The 21,786-nt window shown below is 40.4% G+C and overlaps 1 protein-coding gene across 2 annotated transcripts in view; it reads left to right on the plus strand.

Annotated features, from left to right (window-relative positions):
• Positions 1-21,786, plus strand: part of epha3 (eph receptor A3) — a 241,809-nt gene that overhangs the window by 18,714 nt on the left and 201,309 nt on the right. For both annotated transcript variants that reach the window (XM_060833715.1, XM_060833716.1), the window contains exon 2: positions 2,004-2,068. In XM_060833715.1, coding sequence (XP_060689698.1) covers positions 2,004-2,068 — 65 coding nt within the window. The remainder of the gene's footprint in view (positions 1-2,003; positions 2,069-21,786) is intronic.

The following is a 21,786-nucleotide window of genomic DNA, read 5'->3' on the forward strand; positions in this document are numbered from 1 at the left end:
TGCCCACCATTATATTAAATAACAGCTGCTGTGGAGGGCGTTAACAACTGTCATTCATCACATTATGTTCTGATATTCAGAGACAGTTAGTCCTGTAGTTTAACATTTTACTTATTTCAACAGTTGAATTGCAGCCAGGAAATATTGACTGCAGTCACCATTACACATATGTAGAAGTGGGCGGCAAGGTAGCTCAGTGGTCAGCACTGCTGCCTCACACTTCCATGGGCCTGGGTTTGACTCCAGGCTCGGGCAACTGTCTGTGTGGAGTTTGCACATTCTCCCCGTGTCTATGTGGGTTTCCTCCAGTGCTCTAGTTTCCTCCCACAGCCTAAAGATATGCAGGTCAGGTGAATTGTCCATGCTAAATTGCCCATTGTGTTCAGGGATGTGTAGGTCACGGGAAATGTAAAATAATAGGGTAGGGGAATGGGTCTGGGTGGGATACTCCGCAGAGGGTTGGTGTGGACATGTTGGGCCTAATAGGAGAAAGTGAGGACTGCAGGTGTTGGAGATCAGAGCTGAAAATGTGTTGCTGGAAAAGCGCAGCAGGTCAGGCAGCATCCAAGGAGCAGGAGAGTCGACATTTCGGGCATGAGCCCTTTTTCAGCTGTTGGGCCTAATAGCCTGTTTCCACATTGTAGCGATTCTATGAAATTCATTGTCATCTATTTCATTGTGCCATTCAAATCAAGTGCTCCATTCCCACTTCAGTGATTCCAGATCAAGTGGGTTTTGAATACATAACTTTGATCTCAGTATAGAACTAAGGGAATATTGCCTCCTTGAAAATGATCTTTCAGCTGTTAAGCCAATGCCAGTTCTAATAGAAGCCAAGGATTTTGGGCCTGTTTCAAAGGGTGAGCTTTCTTGGTATTGTCACCACCTCTCATCGTATATGTCCAATATTGGTAAAAATGAAATACTTAGTCAATTATTCATTTGCTGTTTGCAGGGTCAGGCTTTCTTTAATACATAACAACAGAACTTCCAAAGTAGTTATTTGACTGTGAATCGTTGTGAGATATTCAGAAGATATGATTAACATGTGAATACATCCTTTTCTTAGTGCAAATGTGCATTGACAATATCCTCCCTGTCCACTGAATTTTTACATAATTATGAGTATCAAAAGCAAACATATGTTTTAAAACTGTTAAATAGATGAGAGAACTATTTTTGTTCAACTGTGACAATACGTTTCTCTCATTCTGAGCCAAGAATCACATTTCATGACAAATTCATTATGTATTTCTCAAGACTCAGTTGTAACATTATAATCTCTGACAAAAACAAATTAAATGTGACAACCCCGAACAATAGCCATCTTTAACTTTGAGACAAGCAAGCATTTTCACTGTTGAGGTTCAAAGAGAATCTGAGAGCAGACCACTACAACAATAAAAGCACTTCACAAAAATGCAAGTTAATGTAATAAATCATCCCGAGGCATTTCACAGGAAAATTACCAAATACGGTTTGACACTGAGCTACACAAGGAGGTACCAGGGCCGAAGGACAAAGCTTTGTCAAGGAGATGAGTTTTGGTGAGCGTGTTAAAGGAACAGAGCAACATAATAGAAGTTAGGGTTTAAATTCCAGTTCTCAGTGACTCACCAGTTGAAGGCATTGTTGTCAATGGTACTCAATTAACATGTGTTTGGCTTTACATTTTGGATATTGTAATTTTACCATCTGTACTGTAAAATCTAATACAGCAAAATCACCAATGATGTGTATTTTGATGGGATTCAGTGCATGATTGTTGAAAAACGTGTTTTCTTTGATTTTGGAATTCGTTTGCATTGCAATTGGGATTTATATTATGTCCTGTATCAGTACTTCTGGATGGGAATGAATTAGAAATGACTTGCTATGTTGAGAAACCACACTCTGCTCAGATGTGCATTTATTTGAAATTGCATGAGAGAGTCCCATCATGAAGAAGGCTTGGTGAAGAAATGTGGGACTTGTTGTTTATTAGCTGTTGTCTGTTTCCACAGTGAACCTCCTGGATTCTAAAGCAGTTCAAGGAGAGCTGGGATGGATATCTTATCCGATACATGGGGTAAGTGCAGAAGTGCAACCTGCAAAATATACACAATGGCCCTTGTTCTTGGCTTCACTGAAGGATGGGTTTAAGGCGAAGGCAGAAAAGTGGCAGCAAAACTATGCTATTGAGAGGTATTCGCATGGAGGTTAATGGTGGTTTGGAGGATGTGGTGTTGGACTGGGGTGGACTAAGTTCAAATCACACAACACCAGGTTATAGTCCCACAGGCTTATTTGGAATCACTACCTTTCGAAGCGCTGCTCCTTCATCAGGTAGTTATGGAGCAGGACCATAAAGCACAGAATTTATAGCAAAAGCTTACAATGTCATGCATACATATGAAATATATTAAACAAACTTAGATTTAGTCTTTCATCTTTTAGAATGGTTTTGCTACTTTCAGCTTGTTAATATGTAAAGCCCAGAACTTGTTTTAAGTCACATTCTCAAGATAAATTCAGGTTTTCTAACAAAATGTGTCACCTCAGCTCAGACAATGCATTAAAGGTGTAAGGTTAAAGTCTATCTGTGTCCCAATCTTGAGTCAGACTGGTTCTATTTCTAAAGTGGGATTTACAGAATCTTACATGGATTAACTGTAGGTTATGCATTTTTTGAGCAAAATGAAATATCATTCTGCAAATACAGATTCACCCCATAAACGTATATGTGTTTGCGTACAGGAGAGACAGGCAGTGAGTGTGTATATGTGAGAGAATGTATGTGAGACAATGTGTGCACGTAAGCTTGGTAAAGTGTGTGTATGAGTGTGATGGGGTATAAGCCTGTGAGATGGTACATACGTGAGTGTGAGTGTGGAGGGTGTATGTATGTGTGTATGAGAGTGTGTGTGTGTGTGAAAAAGAGAGAGAGAGAGGTGGGGAGGCAGTATATAGTGCAGTGAGGTCACCTGTAGTGTGACATGAACTCAAGGTCTCGGTTGAGGCCAAGCCCATGAGTTTTGAACTTAACCATCAGTTTCTGCTTGGTCACTTTGCGTTGTTGCTTGTCCCAAAGTCCATCTTGGAAGATGGTCACCCAAAGGTCTGAGGCCAAGTGTCCCTGACCACTGAAGTGCATGACTGGGAAGGAACATTCTTGCCTGGTGATTGTTGTACAGTGTCCCTTCATCAATTGTAGTGTTTGCTCGATCTCACCAATGTACCATGCCTCAGGGCATCCTTGCCTGCACTGTATGAGATCGACAACTTTGGTCAAGTCCCATGAGTACCTGCTGCGTACATGGTGAGTGGGGTACCCTTGTGTAATGGTGGTCTCTGTGTTGACACTCTGACCCTTCTTGCAGTGGCTGCTGTGACAGGATTGTACAGTGTTGTGGCAAAAGTGAGGACTGCAGATGCTGGAAACCAGAGTTTAGATCAGAGTAGTGCTGGAAAAGGCAGCATCTGAGGAGCAGGAAAATTGACGTTTCGGGCAAATCCGTTCATCTGGAAGGCTTTTGCCTGAAACGTCAATTTTCCTGCTCCTCAGATGCTGCCTGACCTGCTGTGCTTTTCCAGCACGACTCTGATCTGTACAGTGTTGTGGTTGATGTTGTCCTGGAGGCTGGGCAGTTTGCTGCAAACAATGGTCTGTTTAAGGTTTGGTGGTTGTTTAAAGGGCAGAAATGGAGGCGTGGGGATGCGTGATGTACTACTCCTGCACACACACACTTATATGTTTATGGGTGAATCTGTATTTGCAGAATTATATTTTAGTTTGCTCAAAAAATACATAACCTACAGTCAATCCATGTAAAATTCTGTAAATCCCACTTTTAGAAATAGAACCAATCTGACTCAAGATTGGGACATAGATAGACTTTAACCTTACATACTTTAATGCATTGTCTGAGCTGAGATGATACATTTTGTTAGAAAACCTGAATTTATCTTGAGAATGTGACTTAAAACGAGTTCTGGGCTTTACATATTAACAAACTGAAACTAGCAAAACCATTCTAAAAGATGAAAGACTTAATCTAAGTTTGTTTAATTTATTTCAGTGGTATGACACTGTAATCTTTTGCTACAAATTCTATGTCTTATGGTCCTGATCCACAGCTACCTGATTAAGGAACAGCTCTCCAAAAGCTAGTGTTTCCAAATAAAACTGTTGGACTATAACTTGGTGTTGTGATTTTTAACCTTATAGGTTAAGGTTTAACAATGCTGAATGTTTCTGCTTGGAAAAACTTGTCCAAAATATAAGAAGCATTGTATCTCCTGTCTGTTTCTTCAGATTATTTACCTATTTCTTTGTAAATGCATGCTACAATCTTTAATTTGGCTGAATGACAAGCTGAAATTGCAGTCAGGCTACTGGAACTGTAAGCGTTGTCAACAGCTTGTGTTAAACTGCAAGTGGTCCATTTGATCTCAAATGAACAAACCTTTTAAGTTGTAAAGCCAAAGTTCAGAGGGATCACTTTAACCATGGGCGATGATGAACTAGTTACCTATTACCTTGGGATGGTCAGATAGAATGCATAATAAACAACCAATTTGATGCCCATTTTACACTATTTCCCAACTGTAATATTATTCCTCCTTCCTCTTCCCTCCCCCAGGCTGCCCTCATGTCATGTAATATAAAGTGTGGTTTGCTGATTTCACATTTTTGGCAGGGAGCCGTGCTTGCAAGAAACATATGTTGTAAGTTAGAGTAGGCAGGGGATATTGTGGCACAGTGGTAGTGTCCCTTCATTTGGGTCAGGAGGACCTGCGTTGAAAACCCACATGTTCCAGTGGCGTGTAATGTGATCCCTGAACAGATTGAATTGCAAATACATATTTTGAGCATCAAAATTGGGCTGAGAACGGGATAAACCATCATTGAGACCTACTGCTTGATTATTATCCAATGACCCATTTGGATAGCGTGCTTGTGTATGGGTACTGTCAGAACTAGATTGTGTGACAAAATGCGAACAGGTAGTTTTATATTCCGAATAAGTGAACAACTTCAGAAATGGAGTGTAGAAAAATATCTCTGTCTTTCACCTCAGAAATGTTTGGTAAGTCCTATAATATAACCCCTCTGCTAATTTAAATAGGCAACACAAAGGATTCACCTCGTTCTGTAATCTGTTAAAATTCACGAGGCAAAGAGCTATCACAGAGGTCACTAGTTAAAGTAAAAATTAACAACAAGCACCAAGACATGGCTTGGCTGGTGGTGAGAAGGGCTCTGCCTGTGAGATCCTTTATGCAGGCCCGGACTCTCTGCCGCACCGCACGCTGCCCTCGAAGCGGCTGCGGGGGGGACGAGACTGTCATACACCTCCTTCTGGAATGTGCCTATGCAGAGGAAGTCTGGAGAGGAATGCAGTGGTGTTTGTCGAGGTTTGTCCCGAGCAGCGCCGTGACATGGGACTCCGTGCTCTACGGCCTGTTCCCCGGGACGCACACCGAGACGAATGTCAACTGCACCTGGTGGATCATCAACCCGGTGAAGGACTCTCTCTGGGCGGTCTGAAACCTGTTGATCGTTCAGCTGAAGGAGTTGACCCCAACTGAGTGTTGCAGACTGGCACATTCCAAGGTCCAGGACTACGTGTTGAGGGACGCGCTGAAGCTTGGGGCAGCTGCTGCCAAGGCGCAGTGGAGAAAGACCACCATGTAACATCTGCCTGCCTAAGAAGAACAGGGGGCCCATGTAGTCATTTGGGCTCTGCTGGCACCTCAGCTCAAAATATAATCATTCCGACCTGTAAATAGGAATGATTATTCTGTTTTGGTATGAAAAGGAATGGAATGGTTACTTATGTACGGCATGTCCAGTTGTATAGATCAAAGTATTTATGAATAAAGTATATTTTTGAAATTAAAAAAAATAACAACTTTATTCTTTATATCCAACAGAAAATATTAAAATCAACAATTACTTACAACACATTTCTCTTGAGCCTATCTTTTATCTCCTATTCTACAATGCTAACCCAATTAAAAAAAAATCACGATTAATATTTAGAAAAAAATCACGTGTAAAAGCCAGTCAACTTTGCCGACTCTCCTCTGTAGATTGTCTGCAGATCGGCCTCAATGTTCTGCTGCATGAACTCCCCACACACAGGTACCTTTCAGAAAGCTCTTCAGCTAGCAGTCCGCATTTGTTGGGCTTTGACAGTTCTCCCCCTAACTGTTCAAAATGTCCGGTTCTATACCCCAAAACATTGAATCGTTTCATTAGTTTTAATATTACCAAAATACTAAATTCAAATTTGATTGGATTTTGGTATCTTGGGGCATAACTTAAACTGATTGGCCGAATTTGAATTTGTTCTTGTTTCATGGCAACCCATATGCTTCTACCAAACTTCTACCTTTCTTTTGACCAAAGGTTACATTGTTCAGGACACTCAGTGCTTTTAGTCCTTGCTAGTTTTTCAACTCGCTTAAAGGTACAGTATACTTCTACACCTTCATAACGCACTTTACACAGCTACGAGAATGTGGTGCTGCTAAGGTACAGAAGGTCAGGCAGCATCTGAGGAGCAGGAGAATTGATGTTTCAGACATAAGCCCTTCATCAGGATGCTGTCTGACCTGCTGTGCTTTCCCAGCACCATGCTCTCGACTATGACCTCCAGCATCTGCAGTCCTCACTTTCTCCTACTTTACACAGGTAGCAAAGTTTAAAATAGTTAAGCAGAAACAATCTTTGCCTCAGCCTGAAGCTTATTAAATCTTTTACGAAGTGTTTTAAATTAACCTATATATACTCATACCGATTTAGAGACTATGCTGTCTGGATTTAGATATATTCTCCATCTGTTCTTGAGTTTAGTCCTTATTTAGTTCACATGGTACCATTTGTCTCCCACAGGCACGTATTTCACATACAGATAACTGGCATGACACATGCATCATCTATAACAGCTTGTCGTTAATCTTCATGTTTTATAGGCTCTAGCAAAAATGCCAGGAAAAATATGATTTGTATCAAATAACATAACATATTATAATAAATATGAAGATTTGTAGCTGTAATATCAAAGTAGTTTTATCATTAAAGGGATGTAATAATGTTAAAAAATAACATAACTATTTCTCAAAATATTCCACCCAGACCATTGCTCAAACAATTCTGTTTCATCCTCAATTTGGCTTCCACCACTGTAAGCCATAATCTAACACACACACAGACCTTTTTAAATTAGCAGTAATGGCAGCATGAAGTGTTCAACAAATCACAGTATTGACTATTTCTGAAAATGCTATGTAATTACAGCCCATTGCCCACACTTGGTTTCTTTAATCTCTAACCAAAACTCAAATGAATACTGATGTGGTTATCACAGCAAAATGTTTGTTCAAGAAGATCACAAAAAGATGAAAGTGAAAGCAAACTCTGAGAAAAAGCACTTTTCGAAATGGGGCAGGTCTTGCCTTAGCAGAATTGGGTAATAATGAATGGAAAGCCCTTTTAAGTCACTTTCAATTTTGATTTTGATTGAAGTAAACAGCAATCATTCAGAATGAATTCATCTCATGTCCACAAAAAATAATGTGTTAGGATCAAATGAGATAGAGTCATAGAGATGTACAGCATGGAAACAGACCCTTCAGCCCAACTCATCCATGCTGACCTGATATCCTAACCCAATCTAGTCCCATTTGCCAACACTTGGCCCATATCCCTCTAAACCCTTCCTATTCACATACTCTTCCAGATGCCTTTTAAATGTTGTAATTATACTAGCTTCCACCACTTCCTCTGGCAGCTCATTCCATACATGCACAATCCTCTGCATGAAAAAGTTACCCTTTAGATCCCTTTTAAATCTTTCCCCTCTCACCTTAAACATCTAGTTTTGGACTCCCCCCATTCTGGGGAAAAGACCTTGTCTCCTTACCCTATCCATTTCCCTTGTGATTTTATAAACCTCTATAAGGTCACCCCTCAGCTTCCAATGCTCCAGGGAAAACAGCTCCAGCCTATTCAGCCTCTCCCCCAATACCTCAAAACCTCCAACCCTGGCAACATCCTTGTGAATCGTTTTTGAACTCTTTCAAGTTTCACAATATCCTTCCTATAGCAGAGAGACCAGAATTGTACGCAGTATTCCAGGATCTTAACGTTTTTACAATCTTAAAACCTACCCTAACAGCCCTTTTTCAGATTTAACAGGGGTGGAAGGAGGAATGGGCAGCCAACCCATACAAAGAGGAGATGGCTATTCAACTATTGCAATAAGGCTAGCAACCTTGAATTTAGTCTGCAGGTTTAATCCTGGCCAAGTGTGTTTCCAAGGCTTTGGGGAAACCCGTCAACTGAAATGAGGAAAGAACAGCTTTGGAGAAGAGCAAAGTGTCTTTTTACAGTGCGACTTGTGACCTGGGATGAACATGATTGTTGGTACCCAGGCACCCAAAGCTATGCCTCTTGCACTGCATTGTAATGTCACCAAACAGATTCCCTGCTCCTCCCTTTCCACGAGTATATAACTCCACCTCATGTAACTCCAGACAAAAGGATTGAACTATCATTATCCCCCCTCTTCAAAGTCAGGCATCAGCCTGGACTGATGGACCTGATCCCCTTTGCCCTTGGCAGGCCCACCATTCCAGACAAGCAGGAGGCTGGAAGAGCACAGCCAGCCAGGCTGCATCAGGTGGGGGAGAAGTCAATATTTTGGGTATAACTCTCCTTCAGGACTATGAATGGGAGGGGGTGGGGGTGGATAGGAGAGCTTCAGACAAAGTGGGGGGCAAGAAGGAGGGTTTTTAGGTGGGGAGATAGGTGGAGTGGTGAGGTGGTGATAGGTGAACACAGGTAGAGTGTTCAGCCTGGTTTGTCGATTGAAGGAATGAATCCGGTTGGTGGCTGGAAGGAAGGCTCAGTAAGTAGAATGGAAGGTGGGGGGAGGGACTGGAAAGGGATTCAGGGAATGGTTGGCACGGTAATTTGAAACTGGAGAACAAAATGTTGAGTCCTCCAGCCTGTAGACTGCCCAGGCGGAAGATGACGTGTGGTTCCTCGAATTGCAGTCTGATTCACTGTGGCAATGGAGGTCATATCAGAGAGAGAATGGGAAGGGGAGTTTAAATGGGCAATGACTGGGAGGTTAGGTCAGCCCTTGCGGGCCCAGCTGAGATACTCAGCGAAACATGCCCTTAGTTTACTTTTGGTCTGCCCAACTGAGAGAAGACTACACGAGGAGTCCCTGATACAGCAAACTAGGTTGGAGAAGAGGCAGGTGAACCTCTGTCTCCAGCTGTAGACCTTTACCTAGGATAAGGCTTGCTTTGGACTAGCCCACATTACTGAATGGAAGCCAAACCTGTCAATCTAGCTGATGTTTAAGGATCCTGACAAAATAATTAAGCATCAGATGCAGTCAAACTCCATGGTATGCAATTGACTTTTATCTTCCTTCTCTGAAATGTAACCCTCCCATTTTGCCTCCTCTAACAAGACTGGAGCCAATTGCCCCTGACTGTAGTGTATTAGGTCAACTCTACATGCGCCTACCTTCATAATCTTCAGTCCAGTTCCTAACAGAATTTGATCAGATTCAATTAGTAGGTGACCTTTTTGATGGAGGCCTATTTCTTTGAGAGAGTTTTTTTTTACCCAGTCATGGAATATGGGTGTCACTATCTGAGTTAGCATTTATTGCTTATCCCTAGTTGCCCTGGAGAAGTTGGTGGTGAGTTGCCTTCTTGAACTACTACAATCCTTATGTTGTAGGACATCCAGCTAGGGCTGGTAATTCCAGAATTTTGATCTTGCAACAGTGAAGGAAAAGCAATATGCTTCCAAGTCGGGATGGTGGGTGGCTTGGTGGAGGAGCATTCAGGTGGTGGTGGACCCATGCATCTGCTGTGCATATTTTTCTATGTGGGAGAGATTGTGGCTTTGGAAGGTATTATTGAAGGAGCCTTAACAAATAATCTTGTAACTGGTACACACTGTTGCTACTGTGCATTTTTGATGAAAGGAGTAAATGTTGAAGATACTAGTTGGGCAGACAATAAACCAGGCTATTTGGTCCTGGATGGTCTTGAGCTTCTTGAGTGTTGCTGGAACTGCAGTCATCCAGGCAAGTGGGGAATATTCTTTCACATTCCAGACTTGTGTCTTCTAGATGGTGGATAGGCAATAGGGAGATGGGCATTGTGTGGAAAGCATTCTATTTGAATCTTGTGCAGTTTAAAATCTATCTTATTTAATTTTGTGTAAGTAATCCAAGTCACATAATTCTAAACAAATGACATTAAATAATTTATAGAAATAGATCACCTCTCTAATTGTGATCTTTCCTCCAATCAAAATTCATCTGAAAGGCTTGCCCAAATTTTTTGATCTTTAATGCATGGGATCTTCTTGGTCCCCTTCTCCGAGGCAACTGTAAGTCTTAGCGTGTTGAAAGCTGCAAGCATGTATCCTCACCAGAGATCAATACAAGGTTAGCGTCACCTTGATGGATTCAAGTATTTGATTAACTTTATTGATTTGAGCTTAGCACTGCCTGGATTCTTTCAGTAAATGATCAATAATCATACCTGTATCTTTTTTTCTTTATCTTTGCTAAATTATACGTCTTTGCAGTTTGGATATTTCCTACATCATTAACTGTTATGTTGTGCATATGTGCCCATTGGTCCTCCCTTAACTTATCCTGTAATATAATCTAAATCAGCCATTCTCATGCAGTAGGGAAGAATCGAGTACAGTTTATAATATTCAGTTGTTCTATGAGAAACAGGTGCTAAGCAGAAACAGTGGTGAGCAAAAGCTTAATGGAAAATGAGATTTTAAGGATGTCTGGAAACCAAGGGGCTAAGTGGAGGACTTAGAGGAAGGATTTTGAAAAAGAGCAGCTGAAATGATTGAAAACAGTTCCACGAGTGTTGGAGTGGAGAAACCGGGATGTGTCAAAACCAGAAGTTTATAGGTCTCGGGCATAATGCTGTATAAAGTTTCAGTTTTAAGCAGGTGCAAAGCCATGGTGAATTTCTTAGGTTACAAATTTGGATGTCAAGAGATTGGCAGAGGCAGTATAATGGGTAATGATAAAAGATGAGAGACTAAGAGGAAAAAAGAAACTTCTGTGTCACAGAATAATTTTTACCTTCAGTTTTCTTTAAGACTGCTATCAGAGTTCATGGAAACCTGAAAGATATGGACATGTATTGGTAGGTGTGGAAGTAATCAATTAAGTTGATAGACAGGATGTAGGATTTAAAGTTCAACTGTGGGGTGAACAATGTGGCTCAGTTTGAGTGGAAGGGGTTTGATTAGATAGAAGGAGCTATTCGTGTCATGTCAATGATTTACATTTAAATGTATAGTACACGCTGAAAGTTTTGAGATGATAGAAAAATTACCCCGTATGGTTGGCAACAGAGAAGAAAGCTGTGCAATGCCAGGCGAATTGATGAATGAGTCAGGGGGCAGAAAAATTGCAAATGGAGGTAATGAGTGGAAAATGGAGGTACGAATAAAGTGTGAGGTAATGAATTTAAAGAGGGTAAACATGAAAGAGAATACAAAATAAGTGGTAGGGTACTGACAAGTATAAAAGAACTGAGGGACATTGGAAAGCATGTCTACAGGTCCTTGAAGATAGCAGGGTAGTGGTTACAAAGTCATATGGGATATTTTCTTTTATTAGTTGAGGTTATTCCAGAAACGTACAGACAGTAGAGAGGCCAAATATATGAAATGTGTTCGTGGAATAGGCAGACAATGTTATCATTTTATGTGGTCTGCAGCAATGTCTGAGGCCTAATGGAATGAGAGAACAGGTGATGGGTGTATTAACTAAATTAATTGGGTTTGAATTTATTGTATAAATAATATGGCATTATTAATCACTGTGTGGCTGAGTGCTGAAATGGCTAAGTGGATTGAAATGTCTGTCTTATAACCAGCAGGTCTTGGGTCCAAATCGCAGTGATGCCTTTATTCAAAATCACCTTTAAGTGTTCTTGCAGTGCAGGTAGTAGTTTCTTTGCCTTTGAGGCAGGAGACCCTAGGGTTAAATCCTACCTACTCCACAGATGCCTGACTAGCATTGGCTGTGAGGCTTATGGACTGTGGATAACTGAAATAAAGCTCTCATATGAAAGTGTGGCCTTGAGTCTGTTACAATCCTGCTACCTTTTGGAGAATTACAGACATGGAGCAGATGAAATTTGACGTAAAGAAGTAGGAAGTATGAGAAAAACCAATAATAGCAAAAGCATACAATTCTAAAGGCAATGCTGGAGCAGAAAGACCTGGATGTATATGAGCAGGAATCATTGAAGGGGCAGGTAGGTGGACAAAGCAGTTAATAAAAGATCTCACAGCCACCAGGTGCTGCAAGAGTAAAGAGAGTATGAGAGTGAGCATGAATATGGTGCAACGTGTTTAGATGATGTGCCTATCATTGTTAAGTAGTTAGCAGTTTATGTGTGCTTTGAGATATAGCTGTGTAACTTGCAGCAATGCTATGCGAGCGTGAGGTGAAACTGAGGATTTTAGGAATGAATTTAGATTGATAGAAATTGTTGTTAGGTGAGTGATAGGGGAATGGTACATTTTGTAGAACATGAGATTAGTGATGTAGTCGCTGAGAAATATCATTTCAAGATGATTTCATTGAGCTTGACCACTTTTATGAGGTCATTGGACTTCTTTTGACAAAGTATCCAGGTCCATCTTTCTAAATTACTGGCATTGACCTGCTTGGGGCTGTCTATTTGACCAAGTGAAAACAAGGACTGCAGATGCTGGAAACCAGAGTCTAGATCAGAGTGGTGCTGGAAAAGCACAGCAGGACAGGCAGCAGCCGAGGAGCAGCTTTTCGGGCAAAAGCCCTTCATTGGGAATCCTATTTGACTGTATGCTGAGGATGTGTTTGAGGATCCTCATGTCCTTCTGTGGGCAGAGAACCACTGCCCCTCTCCAATGTCAGTCATAAGGTTTTCAAAGTTGCCTTGGAGAATCTGTGTCAAATGATATTTGGAATAGCTTCCAGTATCTGGTACAACCTAAATGTCTGTCCCTTTTTCCTAACTCTAGGTTGCCTTTAAATCTTACCTCTAGCTTCGTGGTGCTGTCCAATGTGAGATCATCCTACTAGCTCAATTTTGTGCCCTGTGTTCAGGTGTGCAGCCACTCGATAGCATTGGCTGCACTCTGCCTGAATTAAATGAACAGAGAGTACAAAGTTTGGGTGTTGCTTGCAGGAGATAAATGCAGCACAATTTAATTATGCATTATGATCCTGCAATCATTTTAGCATTTAATAAACTTTATCCTAAATACATCTCTATTGTAATCTGTTACCACTAGTCTGTCCTTTTTAGTTTTTCCACTCTTTCTCCTTCTCTCTAGCTCTAACAATGCCCTCCTCACAATGTCAGCCATGCACATAAAGCCAAGAGGAATACTAATCTTTATCATTTTCATTTGACTTACATTAGCTTTATTCAAACATGTTTTGTACATCTTCGTCACATGCTATCTTTCACCTCACAAGCTTATATTTCATACAGTTGTCACTTGAGTAAGTTACCTCCTTGTTTTATGAAGGAATTGTATCAATTGTCAGTCTGGGTTATGACACAATGCATGGACAGACAGGCTTATTTTGAGAAGAGACCTTCCAAGCTAAGATGAACAGTTTTCTACCAATGTGAAAAATACCTCCGTTTAGTAAATGTGGTTTTAACCTTAGCAATTGATTGATTTGAAGTCTAGCTTTCTTCTGCCAAAACAAGCCACTGATGGAATGTGAAAATCAGTCATTGAAGAAGCAGACATGTGTTAACAGTACCTCCTATAACTCATTTTACTTGTGAGCTTAGTCAGCATCGTGTAGGCTGAAGTGATATCTTGCAGTAGTGTAAATAGAAATAGTGATATGCCTGGCAATGTTATACTGCAGCACTTACTTTTCCATAAACCTGCAGTGTGGGCAGTCCTTTCCCACAAGCTTGGTTCTAAAAATATATCTTAGTGTTCTGCACAGGAGTCTTTCACAATGCAGTATCTGCAATCATTAGAACTGAGACTTCAAGAATAAACTTCTGTAGGGTACATTTCTGGGATTATTTGTAAATCCATTGTTTTCTCTTTCAGGTGCTTATGTGAGCTTTGAAGAATAATTTAAAATTAGTTGATGATCCAACCAGGTTCTTTCATGATTATATGTCTGGATGATAATTGCTGGGCCAAATTATTGTTAAGTGATATGCCATGGGTATGCCCTGTTCTAAACTTTTCCAATTGCTGATGGTAATTACAGTAATTATTTGTAATAACAAATATAAAGTCAATTATCCAGAAGTATTATGATATGTAATTTGAGATTAAAGAGATATTTAATAATGGCTGTGGTTTGACAGAGAAAGAAAAATATAAAGAATTGCATTTATATATCACCTTTCATAAAACATTTTACAGCGAATGATGTACTATTGAAGTGTAATCACTGTAGGAAATTCAGCAGTAAATTATTACATTAGCCTCCAAATGTAGGCCCCTTACAGTCTGAAACAGACAAATTGATAATGGGGAAGAAGGAAATGGCAATTCTCCGGAATTTTCTAACATCAAAAGCTATGGAGGCCAATCACTGAATATAATTAAGAAAGAAATGGAAAGAGTTCCAGACATGAAAGGCATCTATGTATGGGGAGTGAGTGTGAGCACGGTGTTGAGAAAGAGAGTCAACGATGATCATATTAAATAGCGGAGTGGACTCAATATCTGAATGACCTACTCCTGCTTCTATTTTCAATATTTAAACAGGGTTGAGTCAATGACTAGATTATTTTTTGGTTGCAGGATAAATGCTGTAAGACTGCCCCACTTCTCTTCAAACAATGTCACGAGGTCTTTTGCATTCAATTCAAGAGGGCACACAGGGTCTCAGTTAACATTCCATCTGAAAGTGGCATCACTGTAAGTGAAGTGCTTGTCTAGTATTAGGCATTGGAGTGTCAGCCTAATGTGGGATACAGTGAATAGCAGGTAATACAGTACTGTATAGACTCAAATGACGTCTCATACCAGTGTAAATAGGAACAAGGTATATCCAGAATCCAGAATCCTAAAGGTCAATGTTTAGAAATTTCTAAAGGGAGAGTTCATTATTTGTGGTTACTAAGGGGGTTGGGGGAAGCTTTGAACTAAAGGGAACAAAAAAAGCACCTAATTGCACAAAGATGAGGTGGTAGGTAGGTGGAATCCTACAACTGACCAGGTTTCCTAAACCGAACTACTCCCATTTGCCTAATTTGGTCCATATTCCCCTAAACGTTTTCTATCCACATACCTGTCCAAATGTTTTTTAAATGCTGTAATAGTACTCACCTCTACCACTTCCTGTGGCAGTTCATTCTGTACATGCACTGCATTCTATGTGAAGAAGTTGCCCCTCAGATCCCTTTTACATTTCTCCCCACTCACCTTGAAATGATGATTGGTCAGATATAAAGAATGGCCGAGAATGACTAATAGAAACGAGAGTGTGGGAGCTAGGGTTGTCAAACCGGATAGCAAGATTATCCACTTTTCCGTTAATGAATCTATGTTCTCTAAAGAGAGAGAATGAAGAATTAGTAGGAGATAACAAAGAAATGGCAGATGAAATGAACATATACTTTGCTTGTCTTCACTACAGAGGATATAAAAACATTCCAGTCATAGCTGTAAATCAGTAATCACAAAGCATTTAATACTAAAGAATTGAAAGAGCAGTCTTTAGGTCCAGGTTCATTTTAGGTTCTTAAGAATTTGTCAATAAGTTAGTAGATGCATTGGTGCTAATTTTCCTATATCTCCCAGATTCATTGGACTTGACAGGAGCAAACATTCCAGCTCTATTCAAGAAGGGAGGAAGGCAGAAAACAGGAAATTATAGGCTAATTAGTTTGATATCTGTCATGGGTAAAATATTAGAATTGATCATTAAAGAGGATATTGCTGTGCACATAGAAAAGCTCAAGCTAATCAAGAAGAGTCAGCAGGATTTAACCAAAGAAAGTCATCTTTAATTAATATATTGAAATTCTTTGAAGGCATTTATAAAGAAGAATGTGTGGATTTCCAGATGCCATTTATAAGCTGCCACACCCAAGTTTATTGCAGCAAATAAAAGCTCATGGTGTAGGTGTAACCTTTCAGCATGGATGGAAGATTGGCTAGCTGCCAGAAAACAGAGAACATGCGTAATTGGATCTTTTGTCTGATACAACAGTAGTTCCCACGGCAGTGTGTGCTGGGGCCTCAATGTTTCACAGTTTTTATCAATGACTTAGATCATGGGAACAAAGACGTGGTAGCTAGATTTGCAGGTCAAATCAAGATGGGTCAGAAATGATGTTGCGAAGAAGACCTACAGAAGTTGCAAACAGAGGTTGATTAGATTAGATTAGATTACTTACAGTGTGGAAACAGGCCCTTCGGCCCAACAAGTCCACACCGACCCGCCGAAGCGCAACCCACCCATACCCCTACATATACCCCTTACCCAACACTATGGGCAATTTAGCATGGCCAATTCACCTGACCCGCACATCTTTTGACTGTGGGAGGAAACCGCAGCACCCGGAGGAAACCCACGCAGACACGGGGAGAACGTGCAAACTCCACACAGACAGTCACCTGAGGTGGGAATTGAACCCAGGTCCCTGGCGCTGTGAGGCAGCAGTGCTAACCACTGTACCACCGTGCCGCCCTTGAGTGAATGTGCAAAAACCTGTTAGATGACATAAAATGTGATGTCCACTTTGACAGAAAAGATAAAGAAGGAAACTATTCATTAAACAGAAAATGACTACAGAAGTCTGAAGTGGAAAAGGATTTCAATGTTGTGGTGCACGGGCTATGGGAAAGTTAATGTACAGGTACAGCACATGATCAAGGCAATTAATTGGATGTTATCCTTATTTATGAGAAGAGTTGGATATGAAAATAGGATGTTTTGTTTCAGTTTCCAAGGCATTGGTGAGACCACATCTTGAATACTGTGTACACTTCTGGGCTCCTGATTTACAAAAGGATTTGAATATATAGGAGGTAGTTCAGAGGAGGTTTACTAGATTGATTGAGCACATTGTCTTGTGAAGATAGGATGCTTTGAAGAATAGAATGTCTGTGAATATGTTGACAAGATGGATGTGAAAGAGGATATTTCCTCTTCTGGGCTAGCCCAGAACTTGGTCCAACAACAGCCCAAGAACTCTTTGGAGGGTCAGTGCAGATTCATTGGACTGAATGGTTTTTTTCTGCACTATAAGGATTCTATGAATTCTTTTTATCTGAGGGTTGTATGACTTTAAATTCACTGCATCAGCAGGCAGTGGAAGCAGGGTCATTGAACATTTATAAACAGAAATAGATGTAGCTTTTTAAGCAGGGTAGTGAAGGATTTTTGAAGGCAAGTGGAAAAATTGAATTCAAAACAAAATCCGATTAACCATGATCTCATTAAATGGTGGGGCATCCTTGAGAGACTTGATGGTCTAGGTCTAAATTGTTTCATATGCTCGTATGTCAGAAAATGTTACACTGCAATTTAATTTTCCATAGCCCTACAATGAGCAGGTGTCTTTACAAGATTTCCAGTTGGGTTCTAAAAGTTGTAGCCTATAGAAAGTTCTTGCGCTCCAGGGCAGCTTGGGATGGACAATAAGTACTGGTCTGTCCAGTGACATCTATCCTGTGAATGTATAAAAGAAAAGTTACACAATGTTATAAAAGACTTGTCATGAGATAATCATTTTCTGGTAATAATTTTAGTGAAATAATATATTGGGAAGACCAAATGGTTCTGTTAAAATGGAGTATGGGATGATACAATTGCTGTAAACTCTAGAACAAAAGAGTTCATCAGTCATTCTTGCATCTGAATTCCCACCCAATGTTTCTGCCTTTAGGGTATCTGGTGTTACCATTGCAGAAGGTGATCTCTCCAGCTGACAGAGGAATACAATGAGTTTCACTCCTTTGTAGATTACAGCTGTGCATTGCACCATGGTCTTTCAGCAGCTGACAAAACCTGTTCTGTTTATGACAGTCTGTGTACGTGAAACCAAAATCCTTGTCAATCAAATTGACTGTTTTTGTAATGGTGGCTTCAATAAGTGATTGCTTCCACCTCTGAGACCTGAGTTCAGATCCTCCAGATAGACAGGATGAAAGTCTTCTCATTAATGAAACCTACAAGTATTTGGTGAAGTCAATGCTTCAGTCTCAATACAAAACTGACCTTAATTTGGAAATAATTGAACCATCTTACATAAAGTCTTCATGATTGCTGATCTGGGGATTAGAACTGTTACAATGTTTTATTAGGGAACATTTTTCTAAATCAGGAATTTTTGGATGCTACTGGAGTACACGACAGGCATTCCAACTTGTATCCTGTTTGGGAATACGTTCTGGAGGCAATAGTTTAGACAAGAAGTGTTTACTTCTCAGCAGTGTCAGACACATTAATTTGGAAAGATCTGAGTATTAAGATCTGCCATTCTCTGTGTAGCAAACTCTCTAACTCAGTCAAGGTCATGGGGGAAATGCTGAATTGATATGAGAAATTTCACCAAAAGGTAAGACAGGAAGGGGATAGTTACTGCAGGCTGAGAACAAGCTGCTCTATATCGTTAGGAATTTACAAATAAATCATTCGCCTTCTATCTTCGAATTAGACTATCTGGACAATCTAAAGGATGTTTCATTTTTATTTTAGCTCTACATGCTCCATATCATGAGTTGCTATACATTTCTATCACATAAATAATAAATAGTGCACACTGGGCCATCAGTGTCTTGTGCTCATTATAAAGAATACATACATTTTACACACATGCCTAATAGGAATGTGAGAGAAGGAATACACCATTGTCTTTTGAGTTTATTGCACTGTTCTATAAAATGGTTTGATGTCATTAGTACCTAGAAGTCTATTGATCTCTGTCTTGAACTCACTCAGCTTCCACACCTCTTTTGATGATTCCAACGATTCATTGTCCTCTTAATGAAGAAATTCCTCATTTCACTTACAAATGGCTACCCTGTATTCTGAGTAAAAAATGAGGTCTACAGATGCTGGAGATCACAGCTGAAAATGTGTTGCTGGTCAAAGCACAGCAGGTCAGGCAGCATCTCAGGAATAGAGAATTCGACGTTTCGAGCATAAGCCCTTCATCAGGAATCACATTCATTCCTGATGAAGGGCTTATGCTCGAAACGTCAAATTCTCTATTCCTGAGATGCTGCCTGACCTGCTGTGCTTTGACCAGCAACACATTTTCAACCCTGTATTCTGAGCCTATGTCCCCTGTTTTACCACCACTCAGGAGAAACTTCCTTTCTGCATTCACCATCTCTCGTCCTTGAAGAATTTTGAACTTTTAATAGGAGTGGTTAAAAATAAGGAAAGCACCAGACTATTCCCAAACTTGAACATTTTTTCACACTGTGGAAGTTTTAGGAAAACTTTCACAACCAGAGAATTGCTAATTAAAGAACCAAAGCTTTTATAAGTACATCAGAAATAAATCAGATAGTGCGAGCTGATTTCAATGGGATATGGAGATAGTTTCAGGTAAGATTACAGAGCATCCAAATAAATTATAGTTCAGAACACTGAGTATTCATTAACCGTTTCCTTTAAATGAGTTGGAACTGTATTAGTGTGAAATTGCAATTTCTCTTCAAGAAAATGGGTCATCTTTCTTAACAAACCACCTTCTGATTAACAGAATGCAAGCTCATTTTTAGTTCTAAATGGAATGTTGGGTGACAGACAGTAGCTTTAGTGGGATTACTATTGTACGTGCCATTTAGTCCTCATGTGTAGTGGCCTTTCTGTGATAATTAGCACTTTTTAAACAATCAAGGCTGTAGGGTCACAAAGGGAAAAGTAAATATGAGTAGTATGTGTGCAACTAATGTGAGTAACATTGGAAGCAGAATTCATTGCAAATTGACAGTTTGGTACAGAAATTTTGGTTTTTATTTATTAGTCAGTGGATTGTGTTTTCTAAGTCCTTGGCAGGTATTGGGTCTTAATCCAGGGGAGAAAAGTCTGGGTAAGGGAGACTTAAATTTTCCTTGTCGGGCCCTAACAAGCATTTCTGAGTCTCTAAACCTCCAAAAAGGTGCACAGAAACTTGCCATGACTGGCCTCTTCTGTATCAGATCTTCTTACAACTTGACTTTACCTGGAGGAAAGGCTATACACTTCACAGTTGTTCAGTTGAATGAGAACATATAAAATAGGAACTGGACTGGATCAGTTGGCATTTGAGCATCAGCGTTCTTTAAGATCATGGCTCATCTCAGTGTGTCCTCCAATCCATCTCCTGCCTCCGCCCAATACCCTTTGATTCCTTTGTTAAATAAAAATCTATCTAACCTTGCCTTAACAATAATCAAAGGCCCTGCCTCCATCACTCTCTGGGGAAGAGAATTCCATGGACTGCTGACCCATACAGAGACAGAAAATCTCTTCATTAACTCCGTCTTGAATGGGAGTTTCCATATTTTAAAACTGGATTTCCTATTTCTAGTCCTATTTCAAGGGAACACATCTTTTCAGCAACCACCCAGTCAGGTTCCTTTGGATTCGTTGTGCTTCAGTAAGATTGCCTTTCTTCCTTGGAAACTCCAAAGGATACAGGTTCAACCTTCTGAGTATGTTGAAATGATTCTTCGAAGGTGTTTCTTGGAAATTGGAATGACTTTTGAAATCCCTGTTGCCCTCTTTGTATTACAAAGGCAGTTGCATCAGCATCCCAACCACTGAAAAACACTGGGGGGAAAATGTGAGGGAAGTGGGGAGGAGAAAGTCGCAACATTCTGAATTGCAACCTCCACTGCTACTTTAATTTCTCTCCCGTGCCTGTGTGTCATCTGCCTCAGTCAGGAGATTAGGCTGTTCCATTTCAGTGCTGGTATATTGCAAAACCTTGACCAGGACTTCCTGGGTTTAAAATAGCTTCACCAGACTGGCAGCTGTCAGTCCTGTTCGCCCTGTCCATTTTGTGTATGGCATGTTTCCAGAAAATACTTAGCTAGAATTGAACATAAACTGAATCTCCGGCTGTCCAGATCCAAAGCTTGACTATTGTGTGTGACTCATGCACTAATGATAGAAATTCCTACCTATAGTTTTTATCATTGACCCTCAGTTACCTGCCAGTGGTTCAGCACATAATAAAATGTTATGTCTAAGAACATGATGTTCAGAAACAGCTCGTCACATTGGGTCAAGAGAGTGGGCCAGGAAATATAGGCAGGTGGTGGCCAACTGGTTTGCGATGTGTGTGCAGTTTAACCTTGCTCAGCTGCTTATTGCCACTCAGTCACTGCCTAACAAAAGAAGCACATGTGTCTGCTCAGGCTCATTATCTCAATGGGCAGAAAGGAACCTTTTCATAACAATAATTACATCCCTTTTCCCTCCGAGGTTAATCCTGGTCGAAAGAAACATTTGATTCTCATTACTGGTAATTGTGGAGTGAGAGACAGCAGAGAGCTCATGCAAACTGTACAAGGTGTTCATGGGATGGTTCACTTCTGTGGCCCAGTTTGCTGCTGCTTTGTTTAAGGAAACTTCATTGCTATAGTAACCATTTCCGGAATACTCGACATTCCTGGAGTTTGTGTAGAAAACTGAGGCCAAAACGTGAGCGAGAAACATGGAATATATTGTCCACCCAATTCGGCTGCATCAACCAACCTAAACAGTTGCACAGCTTGTGAAATAACCAAACCATTTAAGA

This window comes from Hemiscyllium ocellatum, chromosome 12, assembly GCF_020745735.1.
Source record: "Hemiscyllium ocellatum isolate sHemOce1 chromosome 12, sHemOce1.pat.X.cur, whole genome shotgun sequence".
Classification (NCBI taxonomy): domain Eukaryota; kingdom Metazoa; phylum Chordata; class Chondrichthyes; order Orectolobiformes; family Hemiscylliidae; genus Hemiscyllium; species Hemiscyllium ocellatum.